General features: G+C 39.6%; 1 protein-coding gene across 3 annotated transcripts; it reads right to left on the bottom strand.

Moving 5' to 3' along the window:
* Window positions 1–477: 477 nt before the first annotated feature.
* On the bottom strand, window positions 478–17,081 carry LOC115129929 (T-cell leukemia homeobox protein 1-like). 3 transcript variants are annotated; one of them, XM_029660728.2, is made up of 5 exons: window positions 15,970–17,081; window positions 9,649–9,867; window positions 8,970–9,207; window positions 1,238–1,418; window positions 478–869 (listed from the first exon to the last, which is right to left on the bottom strand). In XM_029660728.2, exons 1-5 carry the CDS (start codon window positions 16,460–16,462, stop codon window positions 801–803), a joined length of 1,200 nt encoding a protein of 399 aa, XP_029516588.1. In that variant the 5' UTR covers window positions 16,463–17,081; the 3' UTR covers window positions 478–800. The 3 variants fall into 3 exon arrangements, with proteins under 3 accessions (XP_029516588.1, XP_029516590.1, XP_029516589.1); XM_029660730.2 differs by having other exon boundaries at window positions 478–724; XM_029660729.2 differs by having other exon boundaries at window positions 8,970–9,204.
* Window positions 17,082–20,561: the final 3,480 nt, after the last annotated feature.

Below are 20,561 nucleotides of genomic sequence, written 5' to 3'. Positions count from 1 at the left end.
TTGTTGCACTAAATTATATATACTGTAGTAACACTCACTACTGATAAAAGCATGCTGTTTAAAACTTTATACAGCCTTTTCTGGTGTTATATGAAACATACCCTGCTGGTTTGGCTATGGAGAGGAGGTTGTCATAAAGGATGGAATATTGAAATGAAAGAGTAACACTGAAAGATGCAAATAAGTGTGTAATAATCAACAACATTAGGTTGTTAGAGTAAAGGACACTCTTAGTTTAGGAGGTGTGATTTTGTGAAATTATGCAGTTGTCTTTTCTGGTGAAAGAAACCACAAGACACAACAACAAAAGAGGCTTTCAATTTTGATAATCTTTTCAAAAAGTCACAATATCATTTAATATAAAACACCTTTAAATGTTGTAAGTTATGAGGAATTCTCGAAGAGATATTCCACAATACCACTTGCAAACTGCAGTCAGGGAAGGGATCCACCTGGAAAGCTGGTGACTTCAACGGCAATTCCAAGTGCACACAGAAATATCGGAAACATGCATTACTACATTGTACAAAGCCAAACGCAAAGGAATCAGATCCAGTTAGAGGAATCCATTCCAGTTAAAGGAATCAGATCCAGTTTTGTTGCCATATGGCTGAGAGTCAGTGCTTCCCTGTTGGCAACAGGACAGTCTTGATGGTAGGCATCTACTGATGTGTCCGTTAGATTTCAGGTAGGATTTAGCTCCGTCCTCTGTTTAGACCGACAGCTGAAGGAAGAGTGAAAATCTAGTGTAAGGTAGGAAAATTACTTGACAGAATCAGGTCTGAAAAAACTTAGAAGACTCATTGATCATTGTCCATTTCAGTGGAACTAAATGTATGTCTGTCCACGCCAAGAAGTCCACATATGATCTATAAAAGAGAATACGTGGTTTATAAAGAAATACATAGAGAAAACGTCATATACTATAGGTTTCCTCCTTGTCCTTATTGTCGGTTGTTATGCACGTTAAATAACAAAACATATTACTGTACAATTCCACAATGCAAAAGTCTGCATAAAATGCATTTTTATGTGCATATGTCTACTGTAGATATGTGGTCCCTCCCCAACAAATGGCCCACCCACATTTAGAAAAATCCTCAACATTACTATTATATTCTTATTATGAATTACACATATGCATACACACCATTCCCCCCGACACACACACACACACATGCACGCACGCACACACGGTCAGTCAGACCACAGATGCCAGGGAGGTGACGGAGGTCACCTTGTTGTCCTCCGCCCAGGGCTGTAGGTTCTGTAAGGCGTACAAGGAGGAGTTGTGCAGGCACAAGGGGTCCTGCTGCAGGGGCTGGCTCAGGGTCTTCTGAAAGGCCTCCTGTTGGAGCTGCAGCATCAGACGGTTCGCCTGCTGTCTCTCTGCTTCGCGCTCCTCGGCTGTCTGTCTCCTGGTTCCACAGTGGGAAGAAGATATTTTTTTGTTGTTGTCAAAACAGTGCCTAAATATTCATATTCATGTCATCATAAATCCTACTTTCAAAAGCAAAAAGCCAGATACTTCCTGAAATATGTGTTAAATGCCCTCAAAAAGTGATCATTGATCAAAATAACTACTTTATATTAACTACTATATATAAACATGATTATATTACTTAATCTTTTTTTTTTTTTTTTACCTTTATTTTACTAGGCAAGTCAGTTAAGAACAAATTCTTATTTTCAATGACGGCCTAGGAACAGTGGGTTAACTGCCTGTTCAAGGGCAGAACGACAGATTTTGTACCTTGTCAGCTCGGGAATTTGAACTTGCAACCTTTCGGTTACTAGTCCAATGCTCTAACCACTTGGCTACCCTGCCACCCCACCCCTTAATTATTTTAGATTACCATTAATTAATTATGATTTTACAATGATGTATGTCGTCACTACATATGAGGACACCAAGGGGACTCAGTTGGGGTCTCAACTTACTGTTAAAAGTTAGAATACACAAGGTGCTATTTCAAAACTTTGTTGTGCATCAGCAGTTTTCCTCTTGTTATATGTCACTCACTGACAGTCACTGAATTAGCCCATGTCAATAAAATAAAATAAAATAGGTAAATGTATCTAGTTAGTCTAGCCAGTGATCTAAGCTAATAATCAATCATGGCTGAATTACCAACCGGGCACGCAGCGCACATTCCCAGGGGCCCTGACCTCCAGGGGGCCCCAATTGATTTTTGTAAATTCATTAAAAATGAAAGCTGAAATGTTTTGAGTCAATAAGTATTCAACCCCTTTGTTATGGCAAGCCTAAATAAGTTCCGGAGTAAACATTTTCTTCACAAGTCACATAATGAGTTGCATGGACTACATGATTTTTGAATGACTATCTCATCTCCGTACCCCACTCATACAATTATCTGTAAGGTCCCTCAATCGAGCAATGAATTTCAAACACAGATTCAACCACAAAAACCAGGGAGGTGTTCCAATGACACACCAAGAAGGGCACCTATAAGCCTGGTCTCATAGATTAGACGTAACATAGTAAAAGTAAACCTGGGACACTCAAATTAGTATGATATGTTAAGTTTGGTATGGCTACATAATACAGATAATGTGAACCTCTAGCAACCTAAAGGTTGCGAGTTCTCATCACGGACAACTTTAGCATTTTAACTAATTAGCAACTTTTTAACTACTTTTTAGCTACTTTGCAACTACTTAACCCTTCAGCCTAATCCTAAACCTAACCTTAACCCTTTCAGGTAACCCTTCCCCAAGCCCTAACCTTAATGTGTCTAGCTAACTCTTCCCCTAACCCTAAACTCAAACCTTTAACATAACTCCTAAACTTAACCCTAACCCCTAACACCTAGCCTAGCTAACGTTAGCCACCTAGTTAGAATTTTTAACATACAGTGTATTCGGAAAGTAATCTTGACTTTTTCCACATTTTGTTACATTACAGACTTATTCTAAAATGTATTAAATTCACATTTTCCCCCATCAATCTACACACAATACACTATGATGACAAAAATGAAAACAGGTTTTTGAAATTTTAGCAAATGTATTAAACATAAAAAACATAAATACCTTATTTATATAAATATTCAGACCTTTTGCTATGAGACTCAAAACTGAGTTCATGTGCATCCTGTTTCCATTGATCATCCTTGACATGTTTCTACAACTTGATTGGAGTCCACCTGATTTGTAAATTCAATTGATTGGATATGATTTTCAAAGGCACACACCTGTCTCTCTAATGTCCCACAGTTGACAGTGCATGTCAGAGCAAAAACCAAGCCACGAGGTCGAAGGAATTGTCCGTAAAGCCCCGAGACAGGAATGTGTTGAGGCAACAGATCTGTGGAAGATACCAAAAATGTATGCAGCATTTAAGGTCCCCAAAAATACAGTGGTCTCCATTATTCCTAAGTGGAAGACGTTTGGAACTACCAAAATTCTTCGTAGGGCTGGCTGCCTGGCCAAACTGAGCAAAATCGGGGAAGAAGGGCCTTGGTCAGGGAGGTGACCAAGAATCCAATGGTCACTCTGACAGAGCTCCAGAGTTCCTCTGTGGAGATGGGAGAACCTTCCAGAAGGACAACCATCAACCAATCGGGCCTTTATGGTGAAGTGGCCAGACGGAAGCCACTCCTCAGTAAAAGGCACGTGACAGCCCGCTTGGAGTTGACGAAAAGGCACCTAAAGACTTTCAGACCATGAGAAACAAGATTCTTTTGTCTGATGAAACCAAGATTGAACTTTTTGGTCTGAATGCCAAGCTTCATGTCTGGAGGAAACCTGGCACCATCCCTACAGTGAAGGGAGGTGGCAGCATTATGCTGTGGGGTTGTTTTTCAGCGGCAGGGACTCGGAGACTAGTCAGAATCGGGGAAAGATGAACAGAGAAAATTACAGAGGTCCTTGATGAAAATCTGCTCCAGAGCGTTCAGGACCTCAGACTGGGGAAAAGGTTCACCTTCCAACAGGACAACGACCCTAAGCACACAACCAAGACACCGCAGGAGTGGCTTCGGGACAAGTCTCTCAATGTCCTGGAGTGGCCTAGCCAGAACCTGGATTTGAACCCTATTGAACATCTCTGGAGAGACCTGAAAATAGTTGTGCAGCAACGCTCCCCATCAAACCTGACAGAATTTGAGAGGATGTGCAGAAAAGAATGGGATAAACTCCCCAAATGCAGGTGTACTCAATTCTGTAATCACTGCCAAATGTGGTTCAAGGTACTGAGTAAAGGGTCTGAATACTTATGTAAATGTGATCATTTGAAAAAATCCCTAAAACATGTTTTTGCTTTGTCATTATGGGGTAAATTAATACATTCCATTCGAAACATTACATATAATACTGAAGGAGTTTCTCGGATTTACATACAGATTCATACGAAATGCTCTGAGACCAGGTTGCACCTACTGGTAAAACAAATAACAGACATTGAATATCCCTTTGAGCATGGTGAAGCTATTAATTACACTTGGATGGTGTATCAATACACCCAGTCACTACAAAGATGCAGGCGTCCTTCCTAACTCAGTTGTCAGAGAGGAAGGAACCCGCTCAGGGATTTCACCATGAGGCCAATGGTGACTTTCAATCAGTTACAGATATTAATACCTGTAATAGGAGAAAACTGAGGATGGATCAACAACATTGTGGTTACCCCACAATACTAACCTAATTGATAGAGTGAAAAGAAGGAAGCCTGTACAAAATAAAAAATGTTCCAAAACATGCATCCTATTTGCAACAAGGCACTAAACTAGTAAATGTGTCAAAGCAGTTTTGTCCTGAATACAAAGTGTTACATTTGGGGCAAATCCAATACAACACATTACTGAGTACCACTCTCATTATTTTCAAGCATATAGATGGCTGCATCATGTTATGGATATATTTGTAGTCGTTAAGGACTGGGAAGTTTTTCAAGATAAAAAAAATGTATGGAATGGAGCTAAGCAAAGGAAAAATCTTGGAGGAAAACCTGGTTCAGTCTGCTTTCCACCAAACACTGGAAGATTAATTCACCTTTCAGCAGGACTATAACCTATCAACGATCAACAACCAACTTGACAGAGCTTGAAGAATTTTGAAAATAATAATGGATAAATGTTGGAAACTTTCCCAGAAAGACTCACAGCTATAATTGCTGCCAAAGGTGCTTCTACAAAGTATTGACTCAGGGGTGTAAATACTTATGTAAATGAAATTTCTCAAAACATGTTTTCACTTTGTCATTATGAGGTATTGTGTGTAGATAAGTGGAATTGTCTTTTTTTAATCCATTTTGAATTCAGGCTGTAACACAACTAAATTTGGAACAAGTCAAGGCGTATGAATACTTCCTGAAGGAATGGCAAAATGAATAGGATTGCAGGAAAATAGCTTTAAATTGCAACAACAACAAAAAATCTGTAAAACAAACTCATTTGTTTACTTTTTGTTATTATTAAAATAGTTTTTCTGTTAACAGATCCCTCTGTACATATTAAATTATACTTTTTAATCCCGGTGCTGAATTTATGTCAGTTAATATGTAACAGCTAATTGTATAGCTAATAGGCTATAGCTGTGTTCGAATACCCATACTAACCTACTGTATACTACATACTTAATGAGTATATACTACATACTATATACTATTAGTTAATTTTAGCATACTGTAAATGAACGGTATCCTTTCAATTGTACATACTAGCGCTACGCCTGCCTATCGGAAGTTGATGATGTTGCTATGCCCCCTCTTGCTAACTGGTTACTGACACCGGCCATATTCAACAGGTGTTGAGCATTCGGAAATTCATCAGTTATTCTGCACTCTGGGAGAGTGCTCTGAAATCGGAGTAAATAGCCAGAGTGAACTCATGTCCATTGAGAACACACAACGACTATACCACCTAGCTAAGAATGACACAAATAATCAAGTCAATAAACGTTGGGTAGTTGGTTTGATAGCATATAGTTAATATACTGGCAAATTCAATGTATTAGTAGCCAGCTAACGTTAGGTAGCTAGCTAACATACCGGTAGCTAATGCTGTAATGATATGCCCTGCAGTTCAAAAGGATAGTGTAGCCAACAAATTGTCAGCCAACATAACGTGTAGCGTAACTTATTTGAAAAGTCACTACTTTATTACATTGCTCAACATTTTCTTAAGATTTGTCATAATTAGTTAAAGCAATGAATTTGTATCCGTTCTCGTCGGACTTCGGCTGCATAGTTTCCGCCATTTTCTTCAAACCTGAAAACAATGTGATGCCAAGCCCATTTTCTGAAAATTGCATTACGGGCCCGAAAATCACGGAAATAGTGTCCACTGCTTGTACACTTCATATTTTTACGAATGTAGTATGACATCCGGGAACTTATGGCATACTAACTCTATCCATACTATGACCAATAAGCATACTACATACTCAGTTTACATCACAAATAGCGTGGTTAGTGTGGTTAGTGTGAGTATTCGAACACAGCTTTACGTGTTTGTAGATCGACTGAGGTGAATGAAGCTACAGCAACCAATGTGATAATGGCTGGGGTCATTTTTGCTTGTTCTCTAAATATCATTTTAGGATCTCACTACAACTCAGACTCTGGTTATGGCCCTGGATGTATGTCATTCTTACGTGGATATTATGCTGTATGTACACTACATGACCAAAAGCATGTGGATGGACACCTGCTCGTCGAACATCTCATTCCAAAATCATGGGCATTAATATGGAGTTGGTCTCGCCTTTGCTGCTATAACAGCCTCCACTCTTCTGGGAAGGCTTTCCACTAGATGATGGAACACTGCTGCGGGGACTTGCTTCCATTCAGCCACAAGAGCATTAGTGAGGTCGGGCACGGATGTTGGGCGATTAGGCATGGCTCGCAGTCGGTGTTCCAATTCATCCCAAAGATATTCGATGGGGTTGAGGTCCAGGCTCTGTGCAGGCCAGTCAAGTTCTTCCACACCAATCTCAACAAACCATTTCTGTATGGACCTCGCTTTGAGGGCATTGTCATGCTGAAACAGGAAAGGGCCTCCCCCAAACTGTTGCCACAAAGTTGGAAGCACAGAATCATCTAGAATGTCATTGTATGCTGAAGTGTTAAGATTTCACTTCACTGGATTTAAGGGGCCTAGCCAGAACCATGAAAAACAGCCCCAGACCATTATTCCTCCTCCAACATACTTTACAGTTGCTCCAGAGTCCAATGGCGGCGAGGTTTACACCACTCCAGCCAAAGCTTGGCATTGCACATTGTAATCTTAGGCTGCTCGGCCATAGAAACCCATTTAATAAAGCTCCCGACGAACAGTTATTGTGCTGACGTTGCTTCCAAAGGCAGTTTGGAACTCGGTAGTGAGTGTTGCAACCGAGGACAGACGATTTTTATACACCTCGGTCCTGTTCTGTGAGCTTGTGTGGCCTACCACTTCGCTGACGTTTCCTCTTCATGATCCCAGCACTTAAAATTGACCGGGACAGCACTAGCAGAGCAGAAATTTGAAATTTGACAAACTGGAATCCTATGACGGTGCCACATGGAAAGTCATTGATCTCTTCAGTAAGGTCATTCTACTGCCAATGTTTGTCTATGGAGATTGCATGGCGGTGTGCTAGATTTTATACACCTGTCAGCAACGAGTGTGGCTGAAATATACGATTCCACTCATTTGAAGGAGTGTCCACATACTTTTGTATATATAGTGTCCATGTGATGGTTAGGTCTGCATGTGCAGCACAGTCAGAAAAACACCTCTAAAATATTGTTTTATACACACCATCCTCCTTCCATTAGCCACACGTTATTGTTAACTACATTATCGTAATCTGATTGCGCTGCTGTTCATTTGATCATTTGCTTGTTACTAGCGTAGCTGTGACACAAATACATCTTTCATGCACATCCTATCAACACACTATGGGGAAATATAAAAAATCACACCAAAACTAGCTTGGAAATTAGGAAAGTGAGTTAGCCAATTCCCTGGTTATTCATGATATGCCATTTAGCCATTATTTTTTTCATGTTTCTGTAGAGAACATGGCCTGTGTTGACGCCTGGCACATAAATACCTATTGAAATAAGATCCCAGGCTTTACTTTTCCACCTGGTATTGAAATGCATAATTTGCCAGCTTGTCAAAGGTGAGTCACATCACAAATCCATTGCTATTGGATTTCGTACGGCATTTAATGACCTACGACCCCATGTGCTGTTCACAATATGGATAACATCCTTGTCCACATCAGGTGAAGGTCAGCCAGATCAGTTGGATCTCAGTGAATGACCACTATCTGATCACAGAGTCTATGATTCAAGATGACTCAGATGTACAGGAATGACTACCACAGTATATGCATTTCCTTTAGTTCCTTGTTTGTCATCAAAGGTTAAATAAAAGTAAGGCATTATAATTTGAATGTCCACTCATTAATTTCAAATGACCATAAACAAACGTGTGAGTTAGGGGGAAGAGTTTCGGCCATGGACAATGCACTCAATTATTCAGACTAGCATGTCAATATTGCTTTGGACAGCATCTTTCCAGAGAACCTTTTAAGAACTGGGCTAATTGTGCTTGGTCAAGGGAATTGGCCACCAAAAAACAAGTAGGAGCTAAGCTAAGCAAAAAAAGATGTTTCCCTGTCACAACAAAATGCCTTGGGCGCATAGAATATTCCTTTAAAACATCCCAAACGCTTGCTCACCTCAAGCAAAGCAATTCACATAGTATACCATACTCTAATTTAAACAGCTGCCTAGTTGTTACTTTGTGACACTTCCTGCATCAATCTGATGTATCAAAATGCATAAAACATAAGGCAGCACGAACAATGGAAAGCAGTTTTGGGGAAAAAACTTGAAATAAAAAATGTCCAAAAACAACAATAAAAAACAACAACACTAAGAGCGTTGATACAGACAGTGTTAAAGAATGTCTAGAAGTGTGTTGCTGTAATGCGTTGCTGTAATGGGCCCCTACCGCCATTTTGTCCTCCTGTTCTGGAACCAAGTTTTGACCTGTGCGTCTGTCATCTTCAGGGCCTTGGCCAGGGTGGCGCGCTCTGCCGATGCCAGGTACTTCTGTCGGTGAAAGCGTTTCTCAAGTTCGCAGATCTGCACACGGCTGAATGAGGTGCGGGGCTTTTTTCTTTTGGGTGGCGTCCGGTTCTGATAGGGGTGGCCGATGCGCCGGGTCACCGAGAAGGGAGAAAGGGCTGCTGAGAGAGAGCAAGAGACCGAGAGAGAGAGAGACAAAGTTTGTTTTTCCAGAGATGAACCTTGGTCAAGTGAGAACCTTCTCTGACATATACCATTCTTTGCCATGTATTTAGCTTGCATGATCACTCATATTATAATTGTGATTATGTTGTCCATCCCTAACTCAATTCAACATTTCATCATCTCTGTTTTTATTTATTTTTACTAGAAATTAGCCAACATTTAATGATTCATCACTGGGTATTGACCTTTGTAATATGATTACAAGGTGAAAACAGTCCTTTCTCATAACAAATGCATAGTTTTTCAGTACATACAGTGTTGTCCTATGGACCTAGCTATGCATTTTGGTATTTTAACACCCCTGATGGAAACCATGAGAAGACAAACCAGGGAAAGATAAAGGACACATGTAAAAGAAGACCAGGGAAGTGACTCACCTGGACAAGTACCCTTTCGAAAGGGATAGTCTGCAAATGGCCCGGTGTCTCGCAGGTGAGCGAGTTCGGGGTAATAGTGTTTGGCTAATGTCTCCATAGAGCTCCAGGTAGGGACCCTGCCAATGTCCCCCTTGGGGAGAGGGCAGAGGCCTGGCAGGGCCGGGGGGGCTCCTGGCCTCCCACTGGGGTCTCCTGCTTGTCTGTCCTCTGCCTGCTCCGCTAAAGAAAGGGAGACACAGTCAGGGACCCACATGGAGCTGTGGGGGTCGGGTGGGGGTACTCTGGAAGTACCTCTTGTTGCTATTTTGTCAAGATGGGGATCTGTTACATTTGTCTTTTTTTGTCATTTAGTACAATAACTATATATAATGTATGCCATTTAGCAGATGCTTTATCCAAAGCAACTTACAGTCATGTGAGAATAGATTTCACATTTGGGTGGCCCTGTGAATTGAACCCACACCCTGGCATTGCTAATCCCATGCTTTACCAACTGAACCATTCAGGACCATTAAACTGATTGGTTAGGCCAAAAGTATCACATTTGGTTTGATGCTGAATCATTACAGTTAGCTTTTTAAGCTATCCAGCCAAACATAGTAACTTAGGCGATATGTACACGCTACATTTGTTAACTTTTTAACCAATTAAAACATGATACAAAGGAAAAGTACCAATCTCAAGCACTTTGCCAAGGTAAATTATCTGTGCATGTTGTCTATTCGTCAGGCAGCAGCGCAACTTTGGTTTTAGAAGTGGAGTTTTGTATCACTTTTCAATGATAGAAATTGCATTGGGACAAAAATGCAGTTTCAGAATCTGTGTAAAAACAGATGTTTCTGTCGAAGGGATCGGAAGCAGGCTTCCCTGTTCCTCACAAGCTGTTGTCTTACGGTATGTTTATGTGTCTAGTTCTGTCAGAGAGCTCACCAGGAGCCAAAATGCATATGAAAACATCTCCATATGTGTCCTGGGGGGACCAATGTTACTGTGTTGAGAATTTAGTAACCAGGAATTCAGTGTGAGCAATCAAAATGTATTTTCCACAGAGGCACTCTGGAGATGAGGTAAAACACAAATGAAACATAAGCCACATAATGCACTCAACAATCCTTTTGAATCACTCCCAACCGCTCTCATTGATTATAAACCTAAATGGCAGAATAAATAAATAAATAAATACACATGATTTTTTTTTTCAATACTTCAATACTAAAAAAATGTAAATTGGGTACATTTGCAGTGACTCAAAGTGTTGAGTGTTGAAAAAGTGTTTAAAACAATATTTATAATCTATAGATGGTCCAACCCTTCATTGCCTGAGGAGTTTCGATTAATAGGTCACACATTTGGAGCAAGCAGGTCTGCTCCAGGCTCAACATGCAGGTCTGGGTACAGATAATACCACATTAGACTTCTATTTCAGGCCATCTGTGGACCAGCTAATGGACCAGGCACATACAGTACAAGCACGTTCATATGCAACCCAAGAGTAACACGCAAACAGACTGTCATCCAGTCGAACATGCTAAAGGTTCCCTTCAACCTAACTTTAATTCTGACATAAGGTATTCCAAATAAACAGTTGAAACATAACAATATTCATATTGATGATGATTGACTAATTTAATGTGGAAATAGAACAAAAGACAAAAGGTCTAGACGTTGTAAAATAGGTTTTAATTTGACTTTGTCTGTGATGTTGGTAGTTTTGACCAGCTTCCAAAATAAAGAGCCAAGTGTGTCGTAGTATTCCACTAAATGCAGCAGTGTGCCAAGAGCCCAGAACACACCTGTCTGTTATCAAAACCTGCAGACATTTATGGAACGAGGCAGTTAGTTAAATTTAGCCCTCAGCCTCTTTACAGTGACAGGCTTTATAATTTGACGTGATTGCTTTTAATTACAGCCCATATTGCAAGAAGTTGTCCGAGTGTTTACACGCAAACACTTAGCACAATAATTGTATTCATTGAAGAAAATACCGTTTCCCATAACTGAGAAAGACCAAATATGGCCACAGAGGCTATAGGACATTTCACTTGACTACCACATCACCATTCAATTCCCAAGATCAATGTATTTCATAAAGGAGAGAAAATTGAATGTGGTCAAAAGGGTCAAATGTTATACATTTTTATTTCATTCAATGATCTTATTTCATTTTTATTTGAAAGGTGGGTATCTTGTTTTCAAGAAAACATTGCAAGAATTGTTCTGTGAGAATGTTTATTTTTTTTTTTTACAACGGATGACAAAGGAAATGGTGGAGAATACTAAATCTGATGCCTGGGTAATATGATTTAGCATAAGGATATCAAAAAATAAAATGCTACCGTGGAGAAATAATAAAGCCAAATATACTTAATAACACCTTTCTGAGAGAGCGCCTCTCTTCCCCACTACGGATATTACATGCGTAGCAATCTAATAAATATGTCCGTAAAGGATTCTTACCGGGGTATTGAAATATAACATGAACATATATTACTATTTATTACACTGTGAGGCAAAACAGAGCCACTTGCCCCTGCCACACTGGCTGAGAATAGAGGCAACTTCCAGAGAAAACAGTACGGCTTTTCCCATTAACATCCAATTACTGTAGCCGTCATTACATGTATATATTTGTGAGGAAGGTCATTCTTTTTAACTAAGATAGAACACTACTACAGGAATACAATTGGATTTACTCTATGCATTAACATAAGGCATGCTCTAAATTCACTGGCCATCATGGGACATTGCACAGGTACAACAAGCAGGTGCAACGGAATCGCAGTACACATTACATAGTAATTACAACTGTTATATCTGTTCGTGGTTTGTGTAATTATATGTCATCATTATTTTAAGGTAGTTATAGTTCTCTAAAGAGTGATAACCACTTATCAACTCTCCTAATGCTGAAATCTCATCAAAATACATTTATTATAGGGATATAGATTGGTATTATTTGTTACCTCACTTCAAGACTATAGTGTATTACAGTATGGATATATTTTTTTGTGGTAATACATGCAGATATTGTAAAAGTTTAAATGACTTTGGTGGTAAGAATATGTTGCTATGAAACTAACAACAGACCAAGGGCCTACAATTTCCACAGAACCTATAGAGCCACAAGATCAACTATGTTTGTTGACTTGATGGGACACATCTGTTTTTGCACTTCTCTGCTTTTTCAAACTTGCAAACTGCCAAGTCAATTAACATAAAAACATGTGTTATTCCCTTTCAGCGCCTCCCAATCTGTCCGGTCTGTTGTGAATATCGCATCTCCAATTCTAGGCCTGTTCGCTGTTTCACTTGCTTTGACGCTTGCGGTGAAATGCCGCGCTGCAATTCAATATGAAAGGGAATAATTTATTTAAAAAAGGAGAGGTCTATTTCAAGTATCCAGAGAAACGCATTACGATTTGAGATATTCTTTTAAGATAGGTCAACCAAAAAGACTGGCGCTGAATGCTGAACTAAGTCCATCCAGCAACTAAATCTATTGTCCTATCATTTGTAGCCTAGTAGACCTATCAGGGTTCCCGAAATGAATTTATTTGTGATTATTTTTAAAGGTGGAAATACAATTAGACCCCTATGATATTAAACTCAAATGAAATCGATGGCAAAAACATCCGAATATTAGCCTACGATGTGTGATTTAAAAAACAAATGTCTCAAACAATGTTGACAAATGGCTACACCGTAAATACCTCAAGCACATTCAAGATAGGCCTTTTTCTCAAATGTTGATCACAAATGATAACAAAAAGTGCTCACTTAAAATAAAGGTTTGTTGGTGGGTTATAATGAGGCTACATAACCAACACCAAAGATAAACCAAATTAAACGAGAGGCCCTTTGTGACTATGAATACAATAGGTACGCATATTTACACCATATATTTTATAGTTCACATATCTGTGCTGGTTTAAATAATTAATGAGGGAAGCACAGAGGTATAGCATTGTTAATATTTAATGAGGGCTAATACACGATGATCCTAATTTTCGTCTTTATTGTGGTGACGTCACGCCAGAAAAACTCATACCTCGGCCGAGTGGGAGCTGAGGTTATGGTCATTGTAATATGTGGCCATCGAGCTGGCCATCGAATTAGGATTTAATTTACCACGTTCTTCTCTTTCCTTAATCGTTCAAATAAATGTTCCTCGAATTAGAAAATATGAAACATTAGGCCTATCGGCCTATCATGGCCCATGCAACCCTTTGTGTTGTGCCCTTTTCTATGCTAATCGAAAACACCAGACACCTAGAGCCTACGTGAAAAAGGATTTTGAACCAAATGCCACTTTCCAATTCCCCAAAATGCGAGAAAAGCGTTGGTCAAATGATTCAGGACCTGCAGGCATTGATATACAGTACGGCCTAAATCCAGTTCACAATAACACACACAATACTTTCATTTATTAATTATTATTCTGCAGATTAAACGCCTGAATTGTACAGGCCTAGTATACGCAATAATAGGGTCTTCTGATAGTTTAAACTAAAAGCGCGTGAAGATAAGAGAAATCTGAACTTGAGTGAGATCAATTATGCCATTACATTTGTGCTTAGGCCTACAGCAAAAATAATTTGTTTATGTGAATGATAGTAGATAGATAATGCATTACACCTGCCAATGTCACATATATAGGCCAATACATCTGGCGAAACCTGAAGCGTTCGCAATGTCATCTCATTTACCTTGACACCCCAATGCTGAAGATAAACGTACATGCAAAGGTTTATGGATGAAATAAACACGTCGGGCCGTACGCTACATGTTTAAATGCCATGCTTCAAAGTCTGTATAGAATTTGTCACAGTTATGTTCCCTTTTTATTTTATTTCGGTGGTTCAATTAGGTTGGACGTAACTGGATAGTTGTTCAACAGTGTGTTGAAGACGGTTCTATTCAAATAAGACAGCATTTATTCAAGACCTACACGAATAGATTTTTTGTATTTACTGTCGTGACGTTCAACGTGGAAAGGGAAATGTGAAAACCGCCTAACAAGTGTGTCATTTGATAGTGACAGTGTTGCTATCTTCTCTAATCGTCGTCTGTATACACAACTATAGGTCTAAATGGGCCAGTAGAGCCCAGACACAAATTATGTACGTGAAAATAAAAGAGAGCCGCACACTCTAGGAGCTCAGATGCAAAAATGTAATTACCAACGTTTCGACAGTCAAGCTGTCTTCATCAGGGTACGAATTATTTACGTAACACACCTGCAGGCGGGCATCATCAATGCCTACCTTGTCGTAAACTGACTCGCTAGTTTATAGGGCCCATTTTGTATTGGAAGGAGCTAGAGTAGGCCTATTTTTCACAACTGCAAAGCTTAGCTACTATATGCCTCTACAAGTAAATGTATCATAGGCCTGATAATGATAATAATAAGCTAGAAAACTGTTTTTTTTTTATTGTTGTTATTATAGCAAATTGTCATATTATTATTAGGCTGCTACAATAAGCAATACTACTATAACTACTACTACTAATAATAATAATAGCCTAATAACAGCAATACTCTATTCTATTATTATTAGGATATTATTATTATGATTGTTAGAATTATTGGCGTTAACCTATTAATTGTATTATAGGTATATTGATATTGATGTTGTTATTATTAAGATTCTTCGGATGATGGTGAGGGTGAATTTTATTTTCAGAAATATATCTGTTCTATTGCATTTTGAAAGGGAGAAATCTCTTCAAATCATGTCGTACATTTTGTAGGCTATGGAGAGCTATCATTTTTATTAGGGTGCCAGTGATTTATCACATTTATTCCCTCCTATTAAACGGAAAGCCAATCTTAACGGCTGCCATTATACCATATAATTGTACAAATGTACACAACATATATTCTTAACAATACCTGCAAGTATTTATTTGCCTTTTAAATGAACTAATATGATACATATAGACAGACCTTGATGTAAAATCGAATTCCTCATGCCATATGCCCAGTCGCACATCATGCCATATGCCCAGTCGCACATATGATTTGATAAATGAGTCTGTCACAGAATTGCCTACCATGCCTTCTTAATTGACAGCGTCAAGATGCTAAAATATTTTGCTTAGGCATACGCCCTGCTTGCAAGGATGTGGGTTAAACTGGAAAACAACAAATAAATGTGAAATTTCAAACGAATTATATTGAAGTTTGAACCTCTTTTCAACTGAAAATGATATATCATGTATGATAGGCCTATGGGGAAATCCACGAAGCAATGTTCCCATTTTGTGACATGGTTTTTGTCTACAGAAACATACATTTTCAGAAGTTTAGATGAATCTTACCAGTGAGTCTGTCCTTTGCGAACCGTCGACTGCTCTCCATCCACGGGAAGGTAAAGTTTGCTGCATTTCCCATACTTGGCATTGAAGTCACTGAGGTGATGCCACCCGCGAAGCCAGGTGGATGGGTAGGCGGGGGCTGATGTGGATTCGGTGGCATGGGTCTGTGAGCTGGCACCCTGATAACACCACCGGCGTTCCCACCATTCACGTTAACGTTCATGTTCATGCTGACATTCATGTTCATGTTCACGTTATAGGAACCTGCGAGTCCAGCTGCCATAGAGCAGGCCGGGTTATAGACGCTGTTATAGCCATTGGTGTAAACGTTTGGGGCAAGCGTGTAATCCGTGTCGCTTGTTCGGTTGGGCAGCATGCAGCTGCTGGACTGGTCCGTGCTGTTCAGAATCTGGTCTATTCCAAAGCTGATGGGCTCGTGCTGCTGGTGTGTCTGGTTTACCTCTTCAATTCCAGTGTGCTCCATTGTTGTATTCATATTAGCGTCTCAAAACGTCTCATATGTTGATGAAAAGTATGCTATTTGTTTCCCTTATTGTCGCAGTATCGGATGCAGAAATGATGCCCCCGGTCTGTGTTCAGATATTTTAGCCTAAATATACTTCCTTGAGCAGTGCGCGACCAACACCGTCCGAAGCGTTTCCATTATCTGTCCGGAAGACATAGAACTGGAGTGTACTAAAATGCACTGTTAATAATCCATCGGGATAGGTTCTGGGGGAGTCTTAAAATGCATATCCATCACCTTGTAGCATGATCTTTAACATATTTACTTGCACATTAATCGAAAGAGATGAGTAGCCTATTGGTAATGTAAAAATAGTTAGCCAGACTACTTACAGCCAAATCTTCAATTTGAGGAGTTCCCAAGTTCCTGTGAAGCGGATACCGGCTCTTTTCTCTGGCATTGATATTGCAACATCTACAAAGGCAGAGGCCATTGCCGACTCATCCTCATCGTATCAAAATATGTAACAAAATGAAGTGTTGACTGTGCTAAACATGAATATTAATTGGAAAAGATAGCTCCGTTCCAGTGAATCTGAAGTGATTTTAGCAGCTGTCGAGACACCCCTCCTGCCTAACTCTTGCCATTCGGTCATCCATTGGCCCACGCATTTCAATGTTTTGCAGCCTGCTCCCTTCTCTTAAAGAACCCGCAGCCCCAGTTTTATTGTGCTGTATAATATGTCATGCGGTGTATATCAGAATAGAACTGAGTTTAAGCACATAGGCTATCACCAACCTTAATCCCACTATAAAACGATAAGACATGAACAACTAGCTAATAGATATGGACTATCATGCATGAAACTATGGTTTAATTGCTATGTAACTATGGGTTTTATTTGATATTACACATCCCTGTTTATTGCCCTTTCATTGTAAAGCCTGATAGCAGCCAAATAGCCTAACTAGACAATCGAGCCACGAGAATTTCAACTAATTTACAATTAAGCCTATGTGGTCCTTTTTACGCACCAATAACATTTGATATGCAAGAAGATAACGGTTAGCGAGGAGTGGGAATACAGGGCAGGCTATATAGCCTATAATCATGATTATGACAAGATGGTCTTCAATTAGTAACATCACTCAAGAAGACAACAAATATGTTGCAAAGCAAACTGTGAATGTTGCACTTGTCCAACAACACGTGTGCATTAACAACTCAGAAAGACATAAACACACTCTCCGATAGGCCTACACAAAATAAGGTTTCATAAAATAAATTAAAGCGGCAATCTGCAGTTGCAACATCAATTTTTTTACTTATAAATTAATGATATGTACCCATTGATTCTTCAAAAATATGACTTAAATTGCCTCATGAGCTTAGTTCAACTGCGGAGGGGTCAGAACCCAAAATATAAGCTTGTTTTATAAGCTTGTTTGTTAACACTATACACAAAATAGAAGCTTGTTTGTTAACACTATATAGCCTCAGCATATGTTTAAAACTATTATTTTTGGATAAGTACAGATTATTAGACCAGCCTATGACTATGCCAATGAAGTCCATAAGAGAATCATGGCTTACCCTTGACAATGCAAAACACAGTGTTGATTGGCACAAATTATTTAACCTTTCTCTGCCTGAAGCAAGAGTGCGGATTTCCCGGTCTAAATTTAATAAAAAATGAAAAATGACTCATAATAAAACTGCAACACGGGGAAAACGGATTTAATATATCTTCGTTTTATTACGCACTTATTCAGGCCAGGCTTATTTCAGCTTCCGTGTGAATAAAGATATCTCTCAACTGCTCAAACTGGCTATAGGGAAGCATAAAAATCAATTGTATGAATTTAAAGCTATATCAATAATGGACGTTGATACGTGAGGCGACGAGAATGGGGGTACTGTAAACCTAAGATGTGTTTGTTTTTAAACATGATCGAATAAAATAAAGAGGCAACGAATATGTTGGAGAGCCATCCTGTGAAGCGCGTAAAATGTAACTCAATTGCTGTTAAACTGCCTAGCCTACCTATTGATGTCACGTTGGGGATGACAGGCTATGCCACTGGACGTTTGGACGATGAATGCGTCATTATGGCTTTATGAATGTGCAAAACGACCATGATGTATCACACATCATCTCCAATTGGTGACATAATGGTTATCGGAGAGGCTATCTCTTTGGTTCTTCACAACGAAGCCTCGAGAGCAAAAGATGCCTCGGTGTATCTGCGCGCGCCCTTAGGTCATACGCGAGGTGTGGGCGCAGTTGAGAGTTATTTAAGATACTCATGGAGCACATTGTGAATTAGCCGAATGAGAGTCATGTATAGGCCTATACCATATAGTCCTATCGCTTGGCAGCGAGTTTAATTGACCAAAGCATATGTAATGGGTATGGGATACATCATTGCCTATAGGCCTGCGAGTTACTTTCACCAACACATATATAGACTTATGCTAAACTCAAAACCAATTCGAAGAAGAGGCAAAAGGTTAGCTTTAATTCGTTTATTTTTGAACAGTAAGAATCTCTCATTATGGAACCTGACAACTTGAACCTACCTAACTCGTGTTTCATTTCACAACCTCTTTTTAACGCCTCATTCTGAAATGAAATGAATCAGCCAGGTACAAACAGTTAAAAACTATTTTGATGCACCATATATATGTTTAACACAATTGAATATGATAAGCCACCAATAGCATCAAATCCAATAAAACTCCAAGACAACATATATAGGCCGTAAGTTAATTATGAACCGGGCACATTAATATATGTGAAACTATGGAGTGGATTTGACATTAAACATTTGCCATCATAAAATCATAGATTTTTCTGTCCAACTTTGACAACGATTTCATCCATATTAAGATTTAAGCCAATTTAAATCCCCCCCCCCCCCAATCCCCTTCTCAAATGTAAATATGAAAGCCTTTAGCTGGTTTCCCGGAGGCGATGTCTATGGTGACTTCCATGCAGCCGGTGATGAATCGTTGTCTCCAGGCAGTGTTGCGCGTCTGGGTAATAAAGTAGCGGCAAAGCACAGACAAAAGGAATTTGTCACAGTTGGATCCCCGAAATATTATAGTGACCCCCCACCCCCCAGTGCAACGTTTCTGCAGAAGGCTTCAAGTGGTTTGCAAACAACTGCGATAGTTAGGAGCCATTTAAAGATCAGTCCTCTAAGAATTTGTCAAATTAACAATTCAATGCTGCAGTTTAAGCGGCGATGGGCTGTGACATGTGAAACAAACCGTCAAATTGGAACAAAAACAGGCTGTTTGTGATCATTGTAGGGCACAGGCACCTGTTGGCTCGTTTTAAGCTATAGGCCTATATTCTGTGCTGTGCAGTTACTAATGCCGTATATGCAGTTGAAATTCTATGATGATGTTGGTTATCCACCTTAACTGATTGAATTCGTGACTATCATCAAAAGGCAGACAGCACCGCATTCATAATTAGTACAAAGGTTTCTCTCAAGGTTCTGTGAAAAGAATAATATGTAAATAGCAGCCTGCACAGACTGCATAATAACAACAACAATAATACTAATAATAATGCAGCCTAATAGCCTATCACTCAGTATTTATAATTATGACGTTGTTGTAGGCGAATTGTTATTATCATTTTGCTGTTATGTCTATTTGTGTTTTTATAGGCCTAAAGGATCCTTTATTTTCGATAATCACAAGAAAGAGAATGTGTTTTTCTGAGATGCATTGACTCCCGTCACTCAGGCAGGCTCGCGCACTTTGGTGAGTCTTTTCCAAAGCTCTCCACTCGAGGATGTTGGGCATTAAGCTGATGGGCCTGTCATCCCGACCCATTTGCAGTCGCTAGCCTCTCTGCCTGTTTTGCTTTCTGCTGTAATTAGGTTGAATTCAGACCAGATAGAATTACATTATTCTGCATTTCGAGCTACAGTCCTTGACTCTCCAGCTCCCCGGGGATAACCTGGCGCCTCCTGCCCAGATCAGACGACTGTAACTGGACTGAGTCGACCGACCACTCGGGGGAAAAAAGAAAAACGCTGAGATGCAGGCTATTCAGGAGTATTGAGAGACGTCATCTTGTATGGAGGATGAACCGTACAGAAGCAGCATCGCT

This window comes from Oncorhynchus nerka, linkage group LG5 (genome assembly GCF_034236695.1).
Source record: "Oncorhynchus nerka isolate Pitt River linkage group LG5, Oner_Uvic_2.0, whole genome shotgun sequence".
In the NCBI taxonomy this organism is placed as follows: Eukaryota; Metazoa; Chordata; class Actinopteri; order Salmoniformes; family Salmonidae; genus Oncorhynchus; species Oncorhynchus nerka.
The sequence above is the reverse complement of the archived record's forward strand: the minus strand, read 5'-3'. Positions and strand labels throughout refer to the sequence as shown.

Excerpts from the sequence above, each read along its gene's own strand:
- LOC115129929 (XM_029660728.2), bottom strand. The coding sequence starts at position 16,462 with ATGAATACAACAATGGAGCACACTGGAATTGAAGAGGTAAACCAGACA. Across the intron at positions 9,208-9,648 it reads TCGAAAGGGTACTTGTCCAG|CAGCCCTTTCTCCCTTCTCG; the intron begins GTGAGTCACTTC and ends GCTCTCTCTCAG. Across the intron at positions 870-1,237 it reads CCTGGGCGGAGGACAACAAG|ATCATATGTGGACTTCTTGG; the intron begins GTGACCTCCGTC and ends TCTCTTTTATAG.